Here is a 21,656-nt window from a genome sequence, read left to right as displayed (position 1 = left end):
ACTACCCCATCTCTGCTCCCAGCTCCACAAACGTTCACATCACATTCCAGGCCCCTTAACACCCTCTATGGAGAGAACCCATGTCGACCTTCTAGAAATGCTGCCTTTTCTTAAACGTGGCAGAGCCACCATGCTGAACACTTCCCGTGGGCACCACTGTGCCTGAGCGCCGTCCACTCCCACTCCCCCGCTCCACGTGTGGGCACACTGTGACCCGCCCTCACCCTCTCTTCCCTGCTCCCCCACAGGGAGCATCCCATTGGAGACAAGACTCCCCTGCTCCACGCGTGCGCACACCGTGACCCGTCTTCACCCTCTCCTCCCCGCTTCCCCGCAGGGAGCACCCCATTGGAGACAAGAGCTTCCAGAGCTACATCAGGCAGCAGTCTGAGATCCCCACCCATACCATGTGAAGCCTGCAGGACGCCCAGCCCAGGACGCCCCTGAGCCGCACCAGGGAGGCCCATGCTTGGGAAGGAGGAGGGAGAATCTCCCCGGGAGTGGCGGGAGCGGGTGAGGGGTCCGCACTCCAGCCGCTCACAAGACGGCAGGCGTTGAGTTCGTGAATTTCCAGGAGTCCTGGGCCGTTGCCGGAGTAGCTGTGCACCTGATTCCACCCAGGCAGGGGACCTGAGCTGGCCTCTCTGGAACAGGTGCTGGGGACTGCACGTCCTCTGCAGAGCACGTGTTCCTGCATCCTGTGCACTCTCGCCCCTGCTGGTCTCTGGGGGGCCGCACTCTCTAGCGCTCGGCCTCGACTCAGCTGGACACTGTTAGCGTCACTCTTGTCCTATGAGCCTCCTACCCCAGCAGCCACGGGAGCCGGTGACAGGCTGAGCTGGGTGTCCACCCAGCCCCCACACCAAGCAGACTGGTGGTGTTTGCTGCCAGTGGGGCTGAAAGTAGAACCCACATTCGCTGCCCCAGTGGACATCTGGGGAGACTGTACACATAGAATGCACATTATTTTCAAGCTGGTTTTCTTAACGTTTTTAAAGGACTTTTTAATTAGCTCTTTGACATCAAGTAACTCGGAACATCCAAACCTGCTCCTTTCAGGGGGTTGGGGATACCCCCAGAGGACGAAGAAGGGAACAGGGGTGTCTCACGGCAGCCAAGCAAAGATCCTCAGAGAAAGCAGAGGGAGGGGTGGAGCCCTGGGCCCGCGGGGTGCAGACACCTGGGCCGGGAGCACGTCTCTCTGAAGCCCTGCAGGCTGCCAGCGCTGCTTTGCACTGGAGTCGGGGTCCTGCCTCGGGATGCGGCCGTCAGCCCCCAGCTGTTGCTGCCTTCCCCCCAGCAGCCCTCACGGCTTTTGGCGAGCCCTGTTCAGACATGGAGGACCAGGGGCCTGTGCCCTCTGTCTGCCTTTTGCAGGTACTGTGTTCGGACTCACAGTGGCGTTACCTGTTCTCACAAAAAATGGTGGAAAATGTTGCAAAAAAGAAACTTGGGACACATAGCTATTAGGCTGCACAAAACTGCAATTTTTAACATGGATTTATAACTTAATGTTTCTGTTTGTAAGATACTAATGATCTGCAATGTATTTTACTGGTCAATTAAAACAGATGTTTTATTCTTTCTGAGACTGGCTTGGTTTCACAGGCATGCCCGCTGGTCATGCACACGTGGGAGACGGGGTGTGTGGTGGAGGGGTAGGTGGGCTGCTACGTGATGTGCCCTGACGACAGGTGGGGTCCCCCCGATGGCAGGTGAGGTCCCTTGATGACAGGGGAGGTCCAGCTGTAGGGCTTTGGGCTGAGCTGGAAATCACGATGTTTTCTTGGATGGAAGGTGTGGAGCTGGCATGTCAGGGCCGTGGGAAGGTGTCCTACTGGAAACCTCCAGTGTGGATGGAGATGCGTCCAGCTTGAGGAGGGTGGGCTTTTGGGGCCCAATCTGTGTCCACTGGCTCTGTCTCCAAAAACCTGTTACCCGAAGAGGAGCTGTCCCGGCCTCCCACCAGCCTGGCTGCGTCTGTCACCCTAACACCAGGAGCAGAGCCTCTGAGCCACATCCCTGTCCCTGGGCACCATGGCGGGACCTGCACCAGCCACCCGGCTGGGTGGCCTTGTTCAGGGGAGGATGTGCATGTGGAAAAAGGGAATTAGTCACTTTTGCTTCATTCTGAACATTTAAGGGCTGTCGGCTGGGTGCTGGGGGAAGCACCTGCTGTGACTTGTGCCTGTGGTCTCGGGTAGGGAGGAGAGAACTGCTGAGCAGGGTGGGAGAAATTGTCTGTGAGGCTGTGTTAGGGGCCGAAGCCTGTCCCCCGAACACTCGTGTGGTGTCCTCACTCCCAGGACCCCAGAATGTGGCTGCATTTCAAGGCATAAAGAGGTGATTAAAGTTACACGAGATCACTAGGGTAGCCCTGAGCCAGTCTGACTGGCGTTCTTATAAGAAGAGATCAGGACACAGACACACGTGGAGGATGGCCACGTGAGGACACTGGGAGGAGACTGCTGCTGCAGGCCGAGGAGAGAGGCCCCAGGATAACCAGCCCTGCCCACACCCAACATTGGACCTCGAGGCCTCAGAGCCAGAAAGCGGACCTCTGCTGTGGGGGCCCTGCCACCAGCACCTGCTGAGGCAGTGCCAGCCACCCAGTTCAGACTGGAAATGCCGAGCGTGTTCAAAGGTGTGGCCCTGAGCCAAGTCCACATGGAGAACCCCCGTCTGGCAGGGGGAGGATGCAAGATGCCACCGAGGTCCCAGGACTCCAAGTGGAGCCACAGCCACCACCCCTGCGTCCTTCGTCCCCAAAAGGAAACAAAAGATTCCACTGAAGGCTTGCGCAGACCCAGCACCAGAAGTGCCCGCGGAGGCGTGCAAAGGCGCCCGCTGTCTGGCCCCGCTGCCGTCTCTGGGGAGAGGCAGAGGCCCTGGAAGGAGCCCATGCCTGCATGAAGGGCTGCTGGGCTGACCTCTGGCCTCTGACTTTGTGCTGATGTCACAGGGGCCACCTAGCAACGGCCCAGGGTGCACTCGGGGCTCGTGGGGGGTCAGAAGCCATGCTCTCTGTCTGAGGGCTGCACAAGACCTGGCAGGCATCCCTCTTCTTTCTCGAGACCTGGAGGCAGTGGAGGATGGAGAAGGACACCGCGGCCGCACACAGGAGGCACCGGCTGGGCCCCGGAGCCCCTCCCTCCACCGTGGGCCCCGGACACCTCAAGGCAGCCAGCGACATGGCTGAGCTCCAGAGGAGCAGGAGTGTGGGTGGCCTGCACCAGAAGGGCCACCCTCCCAGCTGCATCGAGAAGCTGTGCAAGGAGCCAGGTGGGGTGGCGGGGCTGGGCGGACGGCACGGGGCGGGCGGCTCACCTAGGGCCGGTGGGGGCCTCCTCCCAGGCCCACTGCCCCTGCTTAAGATCCTAAGGCCAAGGTGGAGGGCGTTGGGCGCTAAGGTCTGCAGGCAGGGCCACCTGGGGTTGGGGCAGTGCCTGGGGCTTGAGGGGAGCAGCCTGGGGCTGGGGGCTGGCTGGAAGCTTTGCTGAGGGCCGGAGGAAGGATGAGGACAGACAGAGACCTGGACCCCCGGGCCTGTGAGGGCATCAGCTACATTGAAAGACGGTTGTCACATGGGGGCCGGCGCAGGAAGTGTCCCGGGTTTATAACAAGGCCCTGGGCTGAGCCCTGCTCCTGCTGCAGCGAACCGGTCCTCACCGCGGGGGCAGCGGTGAACACAGGGCTGGTGCCACTGGTGTGTTTATGCCTTACACCACGCCGTGTTTCCCACTCCAGCGTATTTCTAAACGTGCCAGGTGGGGTCGTGGGGTGGCCGAAATAGGTCGTGGCCCCGAACACCAGATCCTAGTGCAGCGCTGCCCTCGAACATCAGCTGTCCCAGGGCCGCAAGACCCTGCGTTGTGTTGTCTGAGAGAGGGGGGGACTCACCCAGGTGTCTGCGGGGCCACCGAAGTTCTGTTCTCCCAGGAAGTTCAAGCCAGCAGGTGCCCTTTTCTGAGACTGTCGGAGACCAAGGAACAGAGCAGTAAGCAGGAAATACAGTTTGCTTGTTCAAACCCTAGGAGTGACTTGCAGAAGTCCTGGTGGAAAATCCTTGTTCTCTCCACATGAAAATCCAAAGGTGCGCTGTTTCAGGAGGAGGAGATGCTGGATGGGGTCTCTGCCCCCTCGTCTGTTACCGTCCCCCCGGGCCTCTCTTCTCAGGCTCCCTCAAGAGGGGCAGGGTCCCTAACACAGAGGAGATCCACTGTAACCTGCTCAGGAAATATTCCAAGAAGCCACGGAGGGCATATTCCAAACAACACAGGCCACGGGCCAGCCACTAGTGGGACTCAGTGAGGACTGGAGGGAAGGCTCGGTTCTGGCCGTTTCTGGACCTTCTCACCCCAACCCTGGGTCTGCAAAACTGGATGGAAGGCACCTTCCCAAGTGCTGCATTGTCGTGCCCCCTGCACACCCGCCCCTGAGGCCCCCGGCCTGGTGGGGCTCCCAGACCGTATTGTAGGGGCCGAGCCCTTGGAGGTCCAGAACCTGCAGGAGGCAGAGCAGGAGGCCTCACCTGCACATACCAGGGAAGGCTGCCCTAGGCCTCACCATCCATTCGGTAAAATGGGAAGAGGAGCAGCCTCGCTGAGTCCCCAAGCTGACCAGGACTTGACGGTCACGCACATAGGGAGCCCCAGGTACCAAGGTGACACAGGTATAGGATGTGGCCCCAGACAGCTGGCTTGGTGGGCTGGGCCGGGGCAGGGCCAGAGGGAGCCTGTGGGATGCGCATCCAGCTGGGCCCTGGAGGAGCCGGCTGGCAGAGGACCCGCGAGAGGCCATCGCTGTGCTCCTGAGCGAGAGCTTTAAGTGCTCGCATGGACCCCACATCCTGACCTCTGGCTGCACAGAATCTGCCCAGGCTGTCGCCCTCACCAGGCCTGCTTCTGCTCCAGGGAGGCCCTGTCCAGAGGCGAGGAGGGGCTGTTCCATTCCCAAGGGTGGGCTCCAGGCCTCAGGCCCCTCTGCTGGAACAGGACCCGCTGAGAACTTCCACAAGTTGGACATGGCCTCGTGCTGCAGAGCGGGTAAGGGAGCGCGCTCATCAGAGTTCCGGTCTAGTCTGGTCATGCGGAGGGTCCAGGACCCTTGCCCGGCCCACGCCTGCCCTGCCCTCCGCTCACACCCCAGCCGAACCCAGACTTACAGGGGGCATCTCACATTGGAAAACACAGTCTGCACGTGGTTTGATGAGCGTTTAAAGCCCAGCTGAAGAGAGGCAGCAAAGCAAGCGCTCTCTCCACATCCCAGAGCAAAGCTTCTGACGGCTGCCCCCTCTGGGAGGCCCGCCTGAGGCCCAGTGGGAACCGCGCCCACGCCCTCTGCTGCCCGGAGGCCTGTTGGCTGAGCCCAGCAGGTGTGCCCAGGACCCAGATAAACAAGATCTTCCTTAGAAAAGGGACAAAGCAGGGAACCTACGTTCATATTTTTACTTTAGGAGAAGGCTCGGGGGCAGGCAGGTGTTTTCCAGCCCCACAAGTGCTTCGGAGCAAAGAAAAACCACCCTCTCGTTTCACCATTCTTCCCTTCTTGCCACACGTTCTAGGAAGGAGCACGTTTGAAGATCTGTCTGGGGCAGACCATGTCTTTGGAAACATTCACACACTGGCCCACGTGCACACGCATGGACACATGAACACACGCATATGTGTCCACATGGCCTGGGGGCTGCTGAAGATTTTCCCAAAGAAGTCCTCATTAAATTCCTGCCAGGAAACCATTGATTCTGAGCTTTTCTCGCTGAGAGCTGCCAAGTCCTGAGATATTCTCTGAAGACCTGCAGCCACCCACCGCGCTCTCACACACCCCCCTTTGCCTTCAGGGTTTTGTTTCTGGGTGGCCAGGGCCTGCCTGGGGACGGCACAGCCACAGGTCAGCAGCGCTCTGGGCCTGTGTTGGCGCTGTGAACGGAGAAGGGCGCACCACACCTAGTTCCCATGTTCAGGGAGCTGGGCCCAGAGACTGAGGGACACGTGTGGGTGCCAGGGAGGCCAGGTGTGGGGAGACACGCCCTCCAGGAAGGTCGCTTAATACAGATGGGGCCAGGAGCCCGTGAAGGCTGGCGCTGGAGGGCAGCAGGGCCAGGGACCTGCTCTGGGGTCAGGGTGGGCAGTGTGTGGGAGTAGGAGGACCAGCAAGGCTGGGATGCAGGCAACTCCCAGGAGCCAGGCAGTCACCTCCTCTGCCCGGCAGGTGCCCCGGCCCTGAGGCCTGTGATGAAAGGACACTGACTGGCCGGTTGGACCACCAAACTCTGTAGGAAGTCCTCCAGGAGACCAGCTGCTCAGAGGCCCTGCCAGGGGGCTGTGTTTGCATCGGGGCCCTGGGTGTGTGTCAGGTGCTTGGGGACAGTATGGAGCAGCTCCAGGGACCCCAGGTCTCAACCATCTTGGACTCACACATACCTGCACAGTAATGGGACCTGGAATGTCAGCGACCTTGAGGCCCCCGGAGGCTTCCTCTTAGATCCCCATGGGGGCAGGAACACCCTCGGGGTCTGCACGCTCCCAGGAGCGAGAAGTCTGGGTTCACCAGGAAGCGATGGCCTCCCGCTCTGAGCTCAGTTCACGAGGCTCACACTCTCTCCCGCTAAGGTCGCCAAAATACAGCTTTCCCTTAAGGTCTATGGACAAGCGCTCTGCAGAGGCGGCTGGAAGAGCTGCTCCCTCATGTCAGGCAGGTTCTGTGATCTGGGTGCCCTGCTCGCCTCACCAAAGAGCCCTCCTAGCCAGGCACAGTGCGCCTGAGAGGAGCCAGGAGGGTGTCCTGGACCAGCAGAGTGTGGCTCAGATCCCACCTCCTGGGGCTGTGTCATGCCCTCCCCCGCTGGTTGGTGGAGAGGAGCCCAGGGGAATGGCCAGCAGCAGAGGACCCCACCTATCACTTCCAGCCCCACGCTCTGCAACCAGAAGGACTTCAAGATGCCTCCTGGATCTCACACATTTATTGGAAAGGCAATGCCTTATGCCTCACCCCGAGTTCCACTGAGAGAGGGCAGAGGCCCCTCGGTGACCTGTGTGGGGTGGGGAACTGGCCCCGGCTGTGAGCCTTCAGGGCTCCAGCTCCCATCACGCAAAGTGCTGAAGGAAGGGATTACAGGGAGGCGTCCTGGGGCCTGGGGGTCCCGGGGGGACGTATCGGGGTGAAAATGCAGACTCGCTTCGGTCATAGTCACTAGTCATCGGTGGACTGCTGAGCCCGGAGCTGCAGAGAGGCAGCACCCAGCGCCCCGCGGGTGGCCCACCCACCTCGACACAGGCTAGCGACAAACACTGATGCTTCCTCCTCAGAGTCCAATGACGAGGACAAGGACGTCAGAAGCAACGCAGAAGATGCCAGCTGGTGAGTGGCCTTTGTCCACCGAAACAGCTTTATAGAGATGTGAGGAGGACACAGGAGGCCTAGGGGCAGGAGTGGGCACACCGAGGTGGAGATGGAGGCCCCAAGGAGCTCAGGGCATCCAGAGAAGGCCTATGGCTCAGATGGGAGGCCTGTAGGCGGGTGACCCAAGGCTCTCAGGGAAACAGCCCCTCCTTGTCCCCCTGGGGGCCCCTCCAGCCAGCCGCACCCTGGCCCTGGCGACTTGGAGCTGGCCCTGTGTCCGAAAACATTCCCACTCGAGTCTCCAGAAAGGAGGCGTCTTATCTGAGAGCTGGCTGGGCCTGCAGGAAGTCCCACCTGCTGGGGCAGGTCCGGGTGAGCAGCCCTGCTGAGCACTCCCCCCTCCCCCACCGCCGGTCACCCTCTGCCCCAAGCGGCCTCGACCACCACCCGCCCTCCGGCCCCAGGAGGCAGGAATCCCTTCGGTCCCGCCCTCTCTGCTGACGCAGGGGCCCCGCTCGCTGGGCTGGAGCTGCTCCCAGGGCTGCCGGCCCATGAGCCTCGATCCAAGCCCCTCCCCTGGCCCTGCCGCAGCCAGGCCAGCCCAGAGGAGGACAAGCGGGAGGAGCGCCCAGACGCCCCAGCCAAGGTGGATGACGCGGGGGAGCCAGTGCTGCTCAAGGCCAAGGAAAGCATCCTGGAGGCCAGCAGCCAGGAGCAGCAGGACAGAGGGGAGAGCGAGGACAAGCGCGCCCTGGGGGCTGAGGTCAGGCCACTGTCCTCTGACACTTCTGACACTCGTGCCCGGCCACCCTCGGGCCGAATCCTGCCTCTATTTACCTGTTCAGTGTCTTCTTACAGGAACAGGAGCCAGAGTCCGTAAAGCTGGGTGACCTTCTGGAAAAAGAGGCAAGAGCTTTTCAGTTTAGTGACAGAAGTCATATGGGGATACTTGTCAGGGCTGGTCCTGCTGTGGACGCCTGGGCCCAGGGTCACCTCGACCGAGCCCTGCCTGAGCCCCAGGGAGCCTTCAGCATCCAGCTTTGTGCTCTTGGCCCAATGCCGGGTAACCATGAGGGCACCGCAGGCCCTAACCCCAGCCTGCAAAACAGTGCAGTTGCTAATGGAGCAGGGGCCGGGAGAGAGGTGACCTCAGCCTAACCTTGGCCAGGGGACCCCCAGCCCCTTGCCTGTGCAGCCCTGGGGGAGCGGTCCTCATGGGACACTTTCTGAGGGAAGTGCTTTTTCCTGCCTGATCTCATGTCTGGATGGAGAGGGCCAGGGGCACCCCACCAGGGTTTACAACTGATGGCTCTTGGCCCACGTCCAGGGGTTCGGGGACATCCTCCACTCCCCAAGGTACTTCTCTTGGCGTTGACTAAAATGCTACACTGGCAGCACCTTCTGGGCCGAGCCAAGGTGCCTGGTTAGAGACCTGGGGCAGCCCTGAACCTTCTGGGTCCTCACGTCTCTATGGCTCGGGAAGAAGGCAGGTGGGTTTGTGGGGGCAGAGTTCAGGTGCTGCCCAGGTGGTCAGGTCTGCAGTGGGTGTGGAGAGACCTCCCCTGTGGACATCACCTTATCCAGTGGCCCTGGTGCTCAGGGCAAAGGTCAGGGGGGCAACCCTCTGGGTCCTCGAGGACCTGAGAGAGGTGAGCAGAGAGGGTGGGAGGCCATAGCCTGCTCCCTCTCTACCAGAGCTGCCACGGATGCCTGGGGACCCACACTGCCAGCAGCCCCCGCCCGTCTCTCAGGGCCCCAGCGAGCACAGTGAGTATCTGGTGGTCCCAGTGTAATTGCCCAGGTCCTAGCTGCCACAGGGCTGGGAACCCACTCCCCTTCCTGGGAACCTGTGCTCCCCACAGCCCGCTGAAGCCCGGCACCCACACCTCTTTGGTTTCATCGACAGAAACCATCTGTGTTTGTGGAGATCGATCTGGGAGACCATGTTGAGGAGGTAAAAAACCCGCAGACAACAAAGCCAAACCACCCACCAGAAGGTGGCTTCTCAGGGCCAGCAGGCGTTTCCAGAAAACTTTCCCAGGCACATGTGTGCTGGTCAGCAGTGCCAGCAGAGCCCCGGGGTTTGAGGACTGACCAGGGGCCCAGAGGGCACCTCACCTCTTCCTCATTCCCCTCGCAAGCTGGACACATTTCTGCACCACCAGAGACTCTAGGGCCTGGGTCAACCCTTGAGGTGCCCCTGGACCCTGAGAAGCTCTGTGGAATCATGCTGGGGTGGTGGGAGGGCACAGGCTCAGGAATCAAGAGGCCTAGCTGCTACAACCAGCTCTCCTGTGGATGCACACGGTAGTGATGATGGTGGCACTCTGGTGGTGCAGATGATACCTAACACTGAGGCTTTCTGAGTACCGGGCACTGTTCTGAGGGCTTTACAGAACAACGCTGGAGTGTAGGTACTGTTACATCATCACCACCACCACCACCATCATTGCCAGCATGGTTATCATCGTTGTGTTCATCACTGTCACCACACCTACAGTGCAGTCATCATCGCCATCATCTTCACCACCGCCACCACCACGACAACCACCACCACGACCACCGCCACCACCACCACCATCACCACCATCATCACCACTACCATGACCATCACCACCATGACCATCACCACCATCACCACCACGACAACCACCACCACGACCACCACCACCACCATCACCACCATCATCACCACTACCATGACCATCACCACCATGACCATCACCACCACGACCACCATCACCACCATCACCACCACGACCACCATCACCACCATCACCACCACGACCATCACCATCACCACCACGACCACCATAATCACCACCACCATCACCACCAGCATGGTTATCATCACTGTATTCATCACCATCATCACACCTACAGTGCAATCATCCTCACCATCATCTTCACCACCACCACAATCATCACTACTTTCATCTCCGCCACCATCATCACTGTCACCACCAGCATCACTGTCACCACCAGTAGCATCATCACCATCATCATCACTCATCATCACCACCATCATCACGATTGTTATCACATCCTCATCATCACCATCAAAATCACCATGATAACACCATCATCACCTTGTCACATCATCATCATTTTCTGCAAAAAGAAGTGGTTGACCCAGTGGCCTGATTAGGCCTTTCCAACACAATTATTCTAGGATGTCCTTCTCCATTACTTTGCTATAGGGAGCAGTCAGCCTTTTTGAAGTTTTTTGTTCTTTCTTGGCAAATGTAAACTCCTCTCTAGGGTTGTTCTTTTCCAAGCTGCACCTTCCGTCTCTTTGCCCTCAGAACAAGCTGAGGGGTAAAGAGGGCTGGTTATTGCCCCCAACCACAAGGCTGTCATCAGAGCAACATGGGCCCTAAGGACCCAACAGGGGCAGAGTTGGAACTAAGGGCCCAGGTCTTCTGGCCTACAGTCCAGAGGTCATGGTGGCTCACATCAGGGGGTCCCCTAATTGGAAGTTTCCCCGGATGGCACCCTCCCCCATCCCCTAGACTGCTCCTCCCACTGCCCACAGGTGGTCCCCTGCACCATGAAAGAAGAGAAGCGGTCCCAGATGGACATGGGGGATTTGGATTTGTCGGAGGACGAGTGAGTGATGGGTTCACACTCGGGAAGGTGGGGGCTTTTTCTCCATCACACTTGCTGGTGGGTAGACCCAGTCCACATGCTTTCTGCCTCCTGGGCACACGCAGAGACCCAGGCATCTACTGAGGCTGGAGAAGCTGAGGTGGCATCACCTTGAGTCTTACCGCACCCCATATCCAGACCTCTCCCCCGATCAATCAGCCAACAAGAGGGCCAGAGGGGAGGGAGGGGAGGGTGGGAGGAAGAGGAGAAAGTGAGGGCAGGGCAGGGGCATGCCTGGCCGCCAAGGGCACAGACCTTGGTCCTGCAAGCTTCGGAGGACATCCCTGCGCCTGCTGTCTGGGCAAAGCGGGCCAGGCCTGGGGGCCGGGTGGGAGGCAGAGTAGCCTGACTGCCCCCTCACCACGGGAAGTACTGGGAGATGTTTGCCCACAGGCCGTGGGGCTGTTGTGTTTTAGACAACAGAGAAACACAGAGGAGAAAATAGCAATTTACCCACCTGCCACCGCTCAGAATGAACAACCGTATTAAGATCTCAGCTAATTTGCTTGCACATTTAAAAAGAAATACTTCTCTACCTACTTTGTAAAACTGATACACGGTCATTTAAAATAAGCAAAACAGTGTGAAACAGAGCAACACAGAGGAAATGTTTTAAAGGCCCGAGTGCCGCCTCTTGGAAACAGCAGGTTCCCTGCAGGAGCACGTGGCTCTGAAGTAGGACTGGGAACAGAGTCAGGACCCGCGGGCACACAGGCTGGTGAGCTCAGGCGCCTGGGCCTTCCCGGCGCCGTTTCCCTGGGTGTCCAGCTCTGAGCGGTCACAGCTCCATAGCCCTTGCTTACTTGGCGCCTGCTGCTGCCTCTCCCCAGGTCTGTGTGCTGGGGGAGAGTTCCTGTGAGGAGCTTTGTCCTCACGTCCCCTCTGACCTCCACTCGCGCAGCCGGCCACGTCGGCTTGCCCCGGCCCACTCCCAGTCCACCCTGGAGACAGGACGGTCTTTCCTGAGCACATGCCCACTTCTCTCACATTTCTTAATGGGCATGGTAATGGCCCACACTGGACGCAGCCTGGCAGCCCCACCTTCTGCCCCAGGCCAGGTGGTCCCAGCCCCACCCTCTTGGTCTCTTGGTCTCGACTGCTGGCCCCCAATACTCAGGGGCCCCAGAGAACCTGTGGGACAGAGCCAGGCCCAAGAACCAAGCCTGGCTGCTGGAGACTGCTCGGTTGGCAGGACGGGATCGGAGATGGGCCCCCGCTACGGTCCTGGCCTGGACACTGGCCGGGGTTGGGGGCACCTGTCTGCCCTGCTCAGCTGCAACCCCTCGGGGCTAAGCCTTCTCTGTTCGGCCAGCCCCCTCGGGCACTTAGGCACTAGCAGCCCATTAGCTGCCTGGTGGGTGCTCTGGCACCAGGCCCTGGTGGTCCCTGAATGGGGGAGGGGTCCACCGCCTCACTCCAGAGGCAGCCCCAGAGACCACCGTCCAGGGGAATAAGCACAGACTGCGATGTTCTGGAAAACGGCGGCACTGGGCATGGCCAGCTGTCCAACAGGGGCGCCTCTCAATGGCCAGGCTGAGTAGGGGGGAGGGGCTCGGCCCAGCTTGCCTTTAAGGTCTCCTGTGTTCAAGGCATCCCCTCTGATGCAGAATACAAGAGACATCCTGGGGTGGCTGAAGAGCTGGGGCAGCCGGGAGGAGCCCCTCCGGCTGGCAAGCCCTGGGCCCCCCCCACCCCGCTTGACAGCATGGGGGTAGAGCGGGGTGCTCCTGTGCCTCCCTGGCTGAGGCACCTCACCACCCGCCTCGGTCCCCAGGACCAGGACCAGCTGGGTGTGCTGCCTCCCATATGTCAGCAGAAGAAAGGGGAAGGAGAGCTCGTAGATGCTGGAGAAGGTAATGCTCCCTCGGGGCCGGGCTGCGCGGGACACGTGGGGACAGGAAGGGGAAGGGGGCCAGGCTACAGCTGACCTCCTCCCAGCCTCCAGGGTCCGCCCGAGACCTGGCCCCTCTGGCCGGCACCCCGGTGTCTGCACTTCTGTGTCATGGGCTCACCCAGACCTGGGAGGGACCAGGGAGGCAGACAGCGGCCCTGAGAGACGCCACACCTGTTTCAGAGGTGCCGTGACCACCCCCTCACCTGTTCAGAGGTGCTGTGACTCCCTGACCACTGGGAAGTGGTGACACCATCTTTAAAATTACACAATAAAGAGTGAACGGAAGATGTGTCCCCCTCTCCCGTCCCTCTCTAGGGCCATCCCTTCCTTCCACGCATCTTGTCCCAGGAATGCAAATTAGGGAGGTGCTCAGAGACATGGTGGCTGAGCCTCCCAGGTCACACGGTCCTGCAGCCCCACACTTCAGGTCCAGTTAGACCCAGAACGAGTCAGGTTCCACACGCGCCCTGTAGTGGGCAGGGGCCCAGCACTCGGCCCCACATCTACAGGAGGCAAGGGTCAGCCCCAAGGAGAGCCACCGCTGCCAGAGCACAGCAGGACCCCAGGCAGGTTGGGCGTTGTTCTCTGAGGACCTAGGAGGCCAGGCATCCTGGCAGCTGGGCCTGGGAGCCAGGAATGCCACACGAGAGATGCTGCTTGCGGCGACAGCTGGCAAGAGTAGGGCCACAGCAGGGACCCAACGGGGCGTCCTGAGTGCAGCCAGCCGGGTCTTGGCAAACTGACTGCCACAGACCATCTTGGGGTTCAACCCAAGACCATGCCTCCTCCTGAAGACACACCCCATTCCCCACCCAGCAGGCACGCTCACTCACCCTCACATGCACACACATGTGCACACACAACGCACACACGTGCACATGCACAGGCTTGCACGCCTGCACACATGAGCATGCAGCATGTAGGAGGCCGTGGGAAGGTGGCGAGCATCATCTCTGAGGCCAGAGGTCAGAGGAGACAGGTGACACCCTCAAGGGCCACCGTGTTCATCACCTCAGCTCTCCACCAAGGGCCCCTGCTGTGTGAGTGGGAGAGCAAGGAGGCTGAGAGACACACGGGAGACAGCAACAAGCAGCCCGGAAACAGGCTGTCCTGGGTAGGGCCGTGGCGCCGCGGCCTGGCTGTCGGACCCGCCGGCCACAGGAAGGCCGCTCTGCCAGCTGCTCCCAGGGTCCTTAGAGGAGCTGCGCTCAACTGACCCTGCAGCCCCCGAGCGGCTGGGACCACTGCTCGTCCCCTGACAAGGAAGCATCAGCAAGGGTCCCCCATCCCAGCCTCCACATGGGCAGCCCCTGTCTCCCTACCCGGCCACTGAGAAGGACACCAGGAGAAGCTGTGGTGAAACAGCCAGAGGAGGCCCCTTTGGCCTGAGTCATCTTACTGGTTCCTCTCTGCCCGGTGCTCGGCCACAGGCCAGGAGGGTGACGTGCCCCTGGTCGGCCTTCCTCCCTGCTCGTTTGCCATCCATCCCCTGCTGCCGCATGCGGCTGGCCGGGTTCAGAGACACGTGCTAACTGCACTGGCCATGAAGGAGCCACACGTGTGCGTAACCTGGCTGGCTTGGTAGTGACCTCTCATTGGTTTAGAATGTAAACCCTCTGAAGTCAGATGAACCTCCCATGTCGGCTAGTGGGCCTGTGGGGGAGCCAGCCTTGCAGATTGAAAAAGAGCAGATGACCTGGAACTCTGTACACCCAAGAACAGTGAGAACCAGTAACCGCTGCTGGTGCACCAAGTGTCCGCCTCCCACCTGGGCACCCAGGTGGCCGGCGGAACTGCTTCTGCCATGTCAGCGCTGGAGCTCGGCCGCGGTGCAGCGGGCAGCTGTGGGCCCAGGCAACATCGACATCTTCTCAAGCCATGTTCACATTCAGGGAAGGTGAGAGCCAAGATGCCCAGGCTGCCTGTGAGCCATCCCCTGGCCTCAGGGTCCCCCGACTCCACCTGTGGGGCACCAATGCAGGGTCACCACTGCCTTGGCCAGTGGTCCCGTGAGTGGTCCCGGGAGTGTTCCCGTGCTGCCCTGGACCCTAGGCCTGACCCGACTTCCTCCTCTGACTTCCCCCAACCCCATGGCAAGGCCTTCAGCCCCTCCTCCCAGTGTTATTATCCTCCCCCAAATTTTTATTTTATTTTTTAACTGTCTTTTTTTAATGGAGGCCCTGGGGATTGAACCCAGTATCCTGTGCACGCTAAGCATGAGCCCCATCACTGAGCTACACCCCCACCCCGGATCTAATATGCAGTGTCCTCGTGGGCAACGTGAGAACTGGCAAAAAGCACTGGCTTGTCATCTCACTACCTTTAGATCATCACTGTTAGAGTGTTCACCCATTTCTCCTGCATGTGTGACATACACAGAGACAGAGCTATATGTGGAGGTGGGTAAATACAGCTTTTTTACAAAATTGGCATCACTGCACCAGTTTCTTTTTTTACAAGTTTCCAACATGTCAGAAGCTTTTTCGGGGTCGTCCACGAACTTTTGCTGAGAGGCCAGCCAGAGCCGGGCACTGTTGCACATGCTGGGGACACAGCGATGGCTGAACGGACCCAGGCCTCGTGCAGCTTCCACGGACAGATGGACACCCGGCACATCTCGATTCATCTGCACGCAGCCCCGTAAAATGAGCTGCTTCCTCTGAGAAGCGATGCTCCCGGGGCTGTGCGCCCCGGCTAACGCGCACGCGGGTGAGCGTGAAATGCTGATGCTGGGACCGCCAGGACCCAGCTCCGGGAGGGAGATGCCAGCGGTCGCAGTGATGCGGCTCCAGTGGCAGACACCTCGGGGGCGGGTGCTTGCACTGCGCCAGGTACACTGTCCTGAGCCAGTCTGCGTGTTCTGCGTCACTAATTCTGCAACACCTGCAAGGTGGGCCCCATTACCATCCCTGTTTTGCTGGAGGATGGCAGGCATCCGAGTGTGGGGGAGGGTGTGGGGACCCCCGGGGGATGCCGGCCACTGGCCCAGTCACTAGCCAAGCACCCCCACCAGCTGCTGCTCTGAGGCCCCCGTGTCTGATTTCTCGTCTTTTTCCTGCTGCTCCAAGGAAATGGATGTAAAGGAGTACTTCTCGGTGGAGGCACTCCCTGTGAACCCTGCCGGGAACAGTAGCCGCGCTTGCCGGGCGCGCCCCCTGGTGGTGAGCCTGGCACCGTGCCCTCACAGCCTGTTTTCCAGCCCGGAAGTCACCATACAGACCTTTCACCGAGGAGGCAGTGAAGTGATGCCTCACCACTGTTAGGGATTGTAGCTCTCGTCTAGTTACTCCCCAAGAAGAAGCCAGAACGTGAACATGCTGGTGCTGTCAGCTGGCAGGCGGAGTAGGGCTTGACTGGGCTCTGTGTGCACAGCCCCTGGGCCCCGTGTGCACAGCCCCTGGGCCCCTCCTGTCCAGGGCTTGTAGCTTACTGCAGCCTGGAGGTCAAGTGCACCATGATCTCGTGACCCATGACCCCACAAGCTCTGTGGGACATACAGACAGACCCTGCACCCCTATCTAGAGTCCGGGCACCTCCAGGGGTGGATGATGCTTGGCTAAAATGGAAACCCACCCCCCAAATAGATACTTCCCACAATGCCCTGACACACTGCACACAACAAAACACAGACACGGACTCACTGAAACTGCAACACCCTGAGGCCTCTATGCCCAGTGTCCCCCTCATGTCCCCATGTCCCCCCAATGTCTTCCAATGTCTCCATCTTCCCATGGTGCCCTGTGTCTCTCCATATGCCCCATGTTACCAGGGTCCATGTCCCCAGGTGCCCTGGCATCCCCAGGTGCATGTCATGAGGAGCCTCGAGTCTCTCTAGATGCCCTAGCATCTCCAGTGACACTGGGCACAGAGGGCCCGCCGTGGAGGAGGATGGAGCTGAGAAAGGACGGCCTGACTGGTGCATGGGTTGAGGGGTGGGCTGGGGGGACTAGGGGCTGCTGAGGACTTGGGAGGTGAGAGGCTCACCAGGACCCATGGGCCTCCAACAGCAGCACACAGAGAGTCATCAGGACCAGCCCGGACTGTGCAGAGGGGACAAGCCCCATCCTGTCCCCTGAGCTGTCCCTTCCCAGAGCACGGCTGGAGTCTACCGGGCACCTGGGAGGAGTGGAGGGAGAGCCCTGCTTGGCCAGGGGGGCGAGGAGGTCCTCTGGGTGCCAACTTCCCTACATCCTAAAGTCAGATCTGCAGGCTGGGTGGCAGGAAGTCTGGTCAGGTCCGGCTGGACTGCCCCAGGATGCCTCCTTCTCATGGACTTGGGACAGGTCTTCGGAGAGGTGTGCTGTGCACAGAGAAGGGTGGCTCCCGTCAGGCACACGGGACCAGGGCATCTGTGAGCAGAGCCCTTTCTGGTCCTGATGAACGTGGCTGTGGATAAGGGAGCTAGGGGCGCGGGGGAGCAGGGGGGCACACTCTTGGTGCTGCAGGGGCAGCACGAGGTGATCCCATGCTGACAGAGCCTGGAGACCGAGGCAGGGAGTAGACGAGAGGACCGAGGAGCACCGAGCAGGGGACGCAGGCTCCAAGGGGCCCGACACCCTGCAGCCAGCACGCGGATCACAAGCACACCTGCCGCTGCCGCCTGCTTTTGCAGTCGAGAGTGCAGCCCTGTGCTGGGGCTCTTGAGGCTGTGTCCCTGAGTCTCCCAGCACCAGGGCCTCCCCTGGCCGGGACTGCAGGTCTGGCTTCCCTGTTTCCACCAAAATAGATCAGGGTGTCCCAGGGCAGCCCTGGTGTCACTGAGGTCACCAATCAGCCGGGCCGAGATGGGGCACTGAGGCCACATCTGCTTCGTTCCCCGAGCTGCTGGCACGCACTTCCGTCCCAGGGGTGGTCCTTGCTGAAGCGGTCCCACCACTCCTGGAATTTCTGCAGGAACGGTGCTGGGGGTTAAGCCTGCTCCCCATAGGACAGGACGGAGTGGAACGGCCTCAGGCCCCAGCTCAGAGCACGGAGCTAATTAACCTAGCTGACTGCCTGACCCCACTCACTACCTAACCTGACTTAACCCAACTACCTACCTAACCCAGCTGGCCACACTTGTTAGCTACTGCCTAACCCAGCTAACTCCTTAACCCAGTGAACTACCCACTCAGTTGCTACTGGCCCAGCTGACTACCTGCTCAGCCCCTTTAACCAGCAGCTCCCGGGCAAGGATTCTGCTTGTCACACGGAGATGTCGTCCAGCACCTACCGTGCTCAGGATCCCCGCCTTGGAGAACCGCCCGGCAGCCCTCCACCGTAGGCCCTCCTTCCCATCAAAGCTGTGGGAGCTCCGGCAGCAGCTCCAGTGCAGCTCCATCTCTGGGTGCTGTAGACGTCTGTCCTTGGGCCCCTGAGATGGCTCCTCTGAGGTGAGGTCACCCAGCACCCGAGGGGCCAGAGAGCTGGCAGACACCAGGGAGGGGCTGGACCCAGTGAGGCTCCAGAGCTTCTGCAGAGGAAAACACGTCTCAGAAATGAAGGCTGCGTTCCACGAGCATCGTTAACCATATCTGCAAGGACCTGGACGAGCAGACAGTAGTGGGCCCCCAGCCTGCCCTCCAGCCGCCTGCAGGGAACTGGGTCGAGGGACAGATTAGCCCCTCTGAGAACTGACCAATCAGCAAATGTTGGCCTCAGGGTGGCTCCCATGGCCATCCACCAGGCTCTGCCCTGAGTTCTGCCCTGTCTACAGACTGGATAAGGCTGACAATTTCCAGTAATTTTCACAAACCTGAAGGAGAGGATCAACATGTAGAAAGCAGACTCCAGATTCGAAACCTCTCAATAGACAAATGGGTAAACCTAAGATTAAACATCACACAGACAATTTAGTTCAAACCACGTGGGGCTCTTGACTTGGCGGTAGTTCACAGAAGATTTGGTGGTTTTAGTGGACCACAAGTCATATGAGCCATGGTGTGGCCATGCAGTGTCTGGGAGAGGGCGACCTGCCTGCTGTCTTCAGGACTGTCCCCTTGCACACCCGGCGGGGCAAGCCCAGCTCCAGTACGTACACAGTTAGCACAGGTGAGACTTAACCCATCAGTCACTATGTCGATTGTCCAGAGGGCATTTGGAGGGAGGGCACTTGGGTGTGGAAGCAGCGGTCCTGTGGGAAACAGCGGGGGGAACAAGGACTTTATTCAGGCAGGAAAGCTACCCTGGGGTGTCCCACGAGCCCACAGAAGGTTCCCTGGCTGCCGCGGTCAAGACCGGAGACTGACTTAACCTGGTGTGAGACTGCCCTCCACATGAGAATGGGTAACCTCCCCCGGTTAATGACTCTCCGTGTGGCAGGCCTGCCTGTGGCTGGTCCTGGAGGGCCAGGAAGTGAGGACCCCAAAGGACTTCACCATGACATGACCTTGCTGGGACAGTCAGGGTGGCCGTCTGCTGAGTCTCAGGCTGAAGCCAACAGCCATCTTGGGGCACAAGTCCTGATTCTGCAAACTCCCTCGACCTGCATGCCCACTGGAGCTTGTCGGCAGCAGTGAGGTGCAACTCCGCTGGGGCTGGTTTTCTGTTCCACTTTCCTGTATTTGTTAACGGCCGTTCTCCTGGGAGAAGAGCTGTGCTCGTCCTGGCTCACCAGCCCTTTCGGCCGGCACGGCTCACACGCGTCTGTGGATGAGAATCCACCACCACGTACCTGCTGCTCTCGGGTCCCGTCTGCGGCTCCCGGCAGTGCCTTCAGGCTGCACCCTGGGTCTGTGACTAGCCCCCACTTCACTAATTAATTAAATCTGGGAGCGTTTCCCAGCTTTCTGGCCAAACAAGATGTTCCGGGCTCACCCCGGGTTTTCCCTGCCCCAGCAGAGTGGAAACTCAGCCGCTTCTCCAAGGACCTGGGCCACACTCAAAAGTGGAAGCTCCGATGGGGGGTTAAAGTCCTAACTGAAAAAGCTGGGAGGAAACCCTAGGAGGAAAACTGACTCGGTGGTGGAGACCGGGGGCAAACCTCTCTCTGCAGACGCCCTCTCCAACCCCTGCAGGAGGGTGGGGGGAGATGGGTGGGGGCAGGCAGCCCGCAGGGGCCGGTGCAGACGCCGTCTCCGTCCTGGGGAGCAGACCAGAGCAGACCCGCACCCCTGAGTCTACAGTGCCGCCAGCTCACAGGGGCCACGGCTTGAGTCCAGAACGCACGGCCACTCGTGGTCTTGCCTGAGAGGAGGCCCTGCCCCTGGAGCAGAAAAACAGCCCCCACCAGGAGTGCTTTGCTGGCCAGCGCTTTCTGAGGGGACGCTGAATGTGGGAGGGTCCCCTGCCCTAGGGTGGCCGGGGGGGGGGCTCCCCTGCAGAGCTGGGGGAGGGCTTAGGAGGGGCCCTGGCTCTGTGCTGGGGTGCTGACGGGTAGAAAGCCACAGAGGGGTTCTGGGGCTCTAGGGGGAGGTGGGCAGGCATGTCCTGGGGAACGGCCCCGTGCTCACTGCAGCAGAACCGCGACCAGAACCTGCTCACTGTCATGTCTCCTCCCCACCCTCTCCTGCCGGACGTCCGCTGCTGGAGGCCCCAGCTAACTCTTTCCACAGTGAGTCACACCCAGAACTTCCACACACTGCAGACAGGTGACTCACTTGGCCCTCACGTGAAACTTCCGAAGCAGGTATCATCATGGGCTGTTTTGCAGACGGCAGCCTGGGCCACAGAGACACACAGCACCCAAGTGCAACCTGGGCTCCAGCCTGTGGTCAGTCAGGGCCTGACCACTGCCTTCCGGCTGGGGCTGGAGCTTGTGCTTGTGCCCATTTCACAGCAAGGAAAACTGAGGCAGCCTCAAGACTTCTCACCCAGGGCCTGTGGCGACCCTGGTCCAGCACTCCCTCGGGTGTGTCCCCATCCCCTGTTCTGGGAGGTCACCCCACCGTGGGCACCATGGACACAGGGCGGGTGCTGGCCCTCCTGGGTTCAGGAAGGCTTCCCCTATAAGGGGAACTAGGGGAAGCCAGGGGAAGGCTGTCTGGAAGGGGTGCTGAGCAGTGGGGGGCGGCTGAGCTAAGGGTTGGAGGCAAGAGAGCACTTGGTGTTTCCCGGAGTTTGAAGTTCAAGGTGGGGACGTGGCCGACCTGGCTCACCGTGGTGGAGCAAACGCGGACACCCCCGCCCACCCCAGGCTCCGAGTCCTAATCCCCTGATAGTGCTAGATCACCTCACTGGTGAAGAGGACTTCGTGGGTGGGATTAACTTAGGGGCCTTGAGACCGGAGTGCCCTGGGTACCCAGGTGGGCCGGTCATAAACCGTTCAATCCTTGTAAGCGGGAGGCTGTGGGGTGGAGGCAGAGGGAGGCTGGGAGACACCTCGCTGCTGGATTTGGACACAAGGGATGGGCTGTGAGCAGGGACGGCAGGTGCCCCTGGTGCCAGGCCTCGGAGGAGCCCCGTGAAGCCACGTCTGACCCCAGGCTCAGGGCTGGAAGGTAGTCAGTCGGCGGAGCCTGGGGTCATGTGGTGAGAAGCCAGAGTCCCCCACAGTGGCGCTGAGCTGCAGCTGCCAGGCCCCCGGTTGTTTCCGAGGGGACTGTGCTGAGTCTGGGGCCTGAGCAGCAGGTGTCCAGGACTGGCGCTGCCATCGACGGGGAACCAAAGTCCAGCCCGCCCGGCAGTGGCGTTGCCCAGCATGGAGACTAAGTCTGGCCGCAGCTGGACACACTGGGGCACAGCAGGCAGCAGGGGTCCAGGAACTCCTGTGTCGCCCTCGTGACTCTTCCCGCCTGGAAGCCGCGCTCGCCCCCAGGCTGATTCCTGACTGACTGCACTTCTTGGCTCTTAAGTT

At 60.4% G+C, this 21,656-nt stretch overlaps 2 protein-coding genes and 1 long non-coding RNA gene across 9 annotated transcripts in view; 2 read left to right on the top strand and 1 right to left on the bottom strand.

The window, feature by feature from the left end:
* The window catches only part of RASA3 (RAS p21 protein activator 3), a 78,180-nt gene extending 76,596 nt beyond the window's left edge, over window positions 1-1,584 (top strand). For 5 of the 6 annotated variants that reach the window (XM_074378619.1, XM_074378620.1, XM_074378623.1 and 2 more), the window contains one exon: window positions 249-1,584. In XM_074378619.1, the coding sequence (XP_074234720.1) occupies window positions 249-447 (199 nt within the window). In that variant the 3' untranslated portion in view covers window positions 448-1,584. The remainder of the gene's footprint in view (window positions 1-248) is intronic. The other variant, XM_074378621.1, reaches the window with a different exon arrangement.
* Window positions 1,585-1,723: 139 nt separating this feature from the next.
* C14H13orf46 (chromosome 14 C13orf46 homolog) lies at window positions 1,724-13,393 on the top strand. Its single transcript, XM_074378625.1, has 7 exons — window positions 1,724-3,282; window positions 7,308-7,359; window positions 7,933-8,104; window positions 8,200-8,247; window positions 9,248-9,295; window positions 10,877-10,950; window positions 12,770-13,393. The coding sequence occupies exons 1-7, from the start codon at window positions 3,093-3,095 to the stop codon at window positions 12,828-12,830; spliced, it is 645 nt and encodes a 214-aa protein (XP_074234726.1). The 5' UTR covers window positions 1,724-3,092; the 3' UTR covers window positions 12,831-13,393.
* Window positions 3,134-20,089, bottom strand: LOC123616108 (uncharacterized). Of its 2 annotated transcripts, XR_006723958.2 has the most exons (6): window positions 19,536-20,089; window positions 18,901-18,995; window positions 18,618-18,688; window positions 18,096-18,335; window positions 8,179-8,235; window positions 3,134-3,972 (listed from the first exon to the last, which is right to left on the bottom strand). It is a non-coding gene; the product is annotated as an uncharacterized LOC123616108 (long non-coding RNA). The 2 variants fall into 2 exon arrangements; XR_012511813.1 differs by lacking the exons at window positions 3,134-3,972; window positions 8,179-8,235 and adding an exon at window positions 15,293-15,766.
* Between the last annotated feature and the right edge of the window lie 1,567 nt (window positions 20,090-21,656).

This window comes from Camelus bactrianus, chromosome 14 (assembly GCF_048773025.1).
Source record: "Camelus bactrianus isolate YW-2024 breed Bactrian camel chromosome 14, ASM4877302v1, whole genome shotgun sequence".
In the NCBI taxonomy this organism is placed as follows: domain Eukaryota; kingdom Metazoa; phylum Chordata; class Mammalia; order Artiodactyla; family Camelidae; genus Camelus; species Camelus bactrianus.
This window is presented reverse-complemented; position numbering and strand designations above follow the sequence as displayed.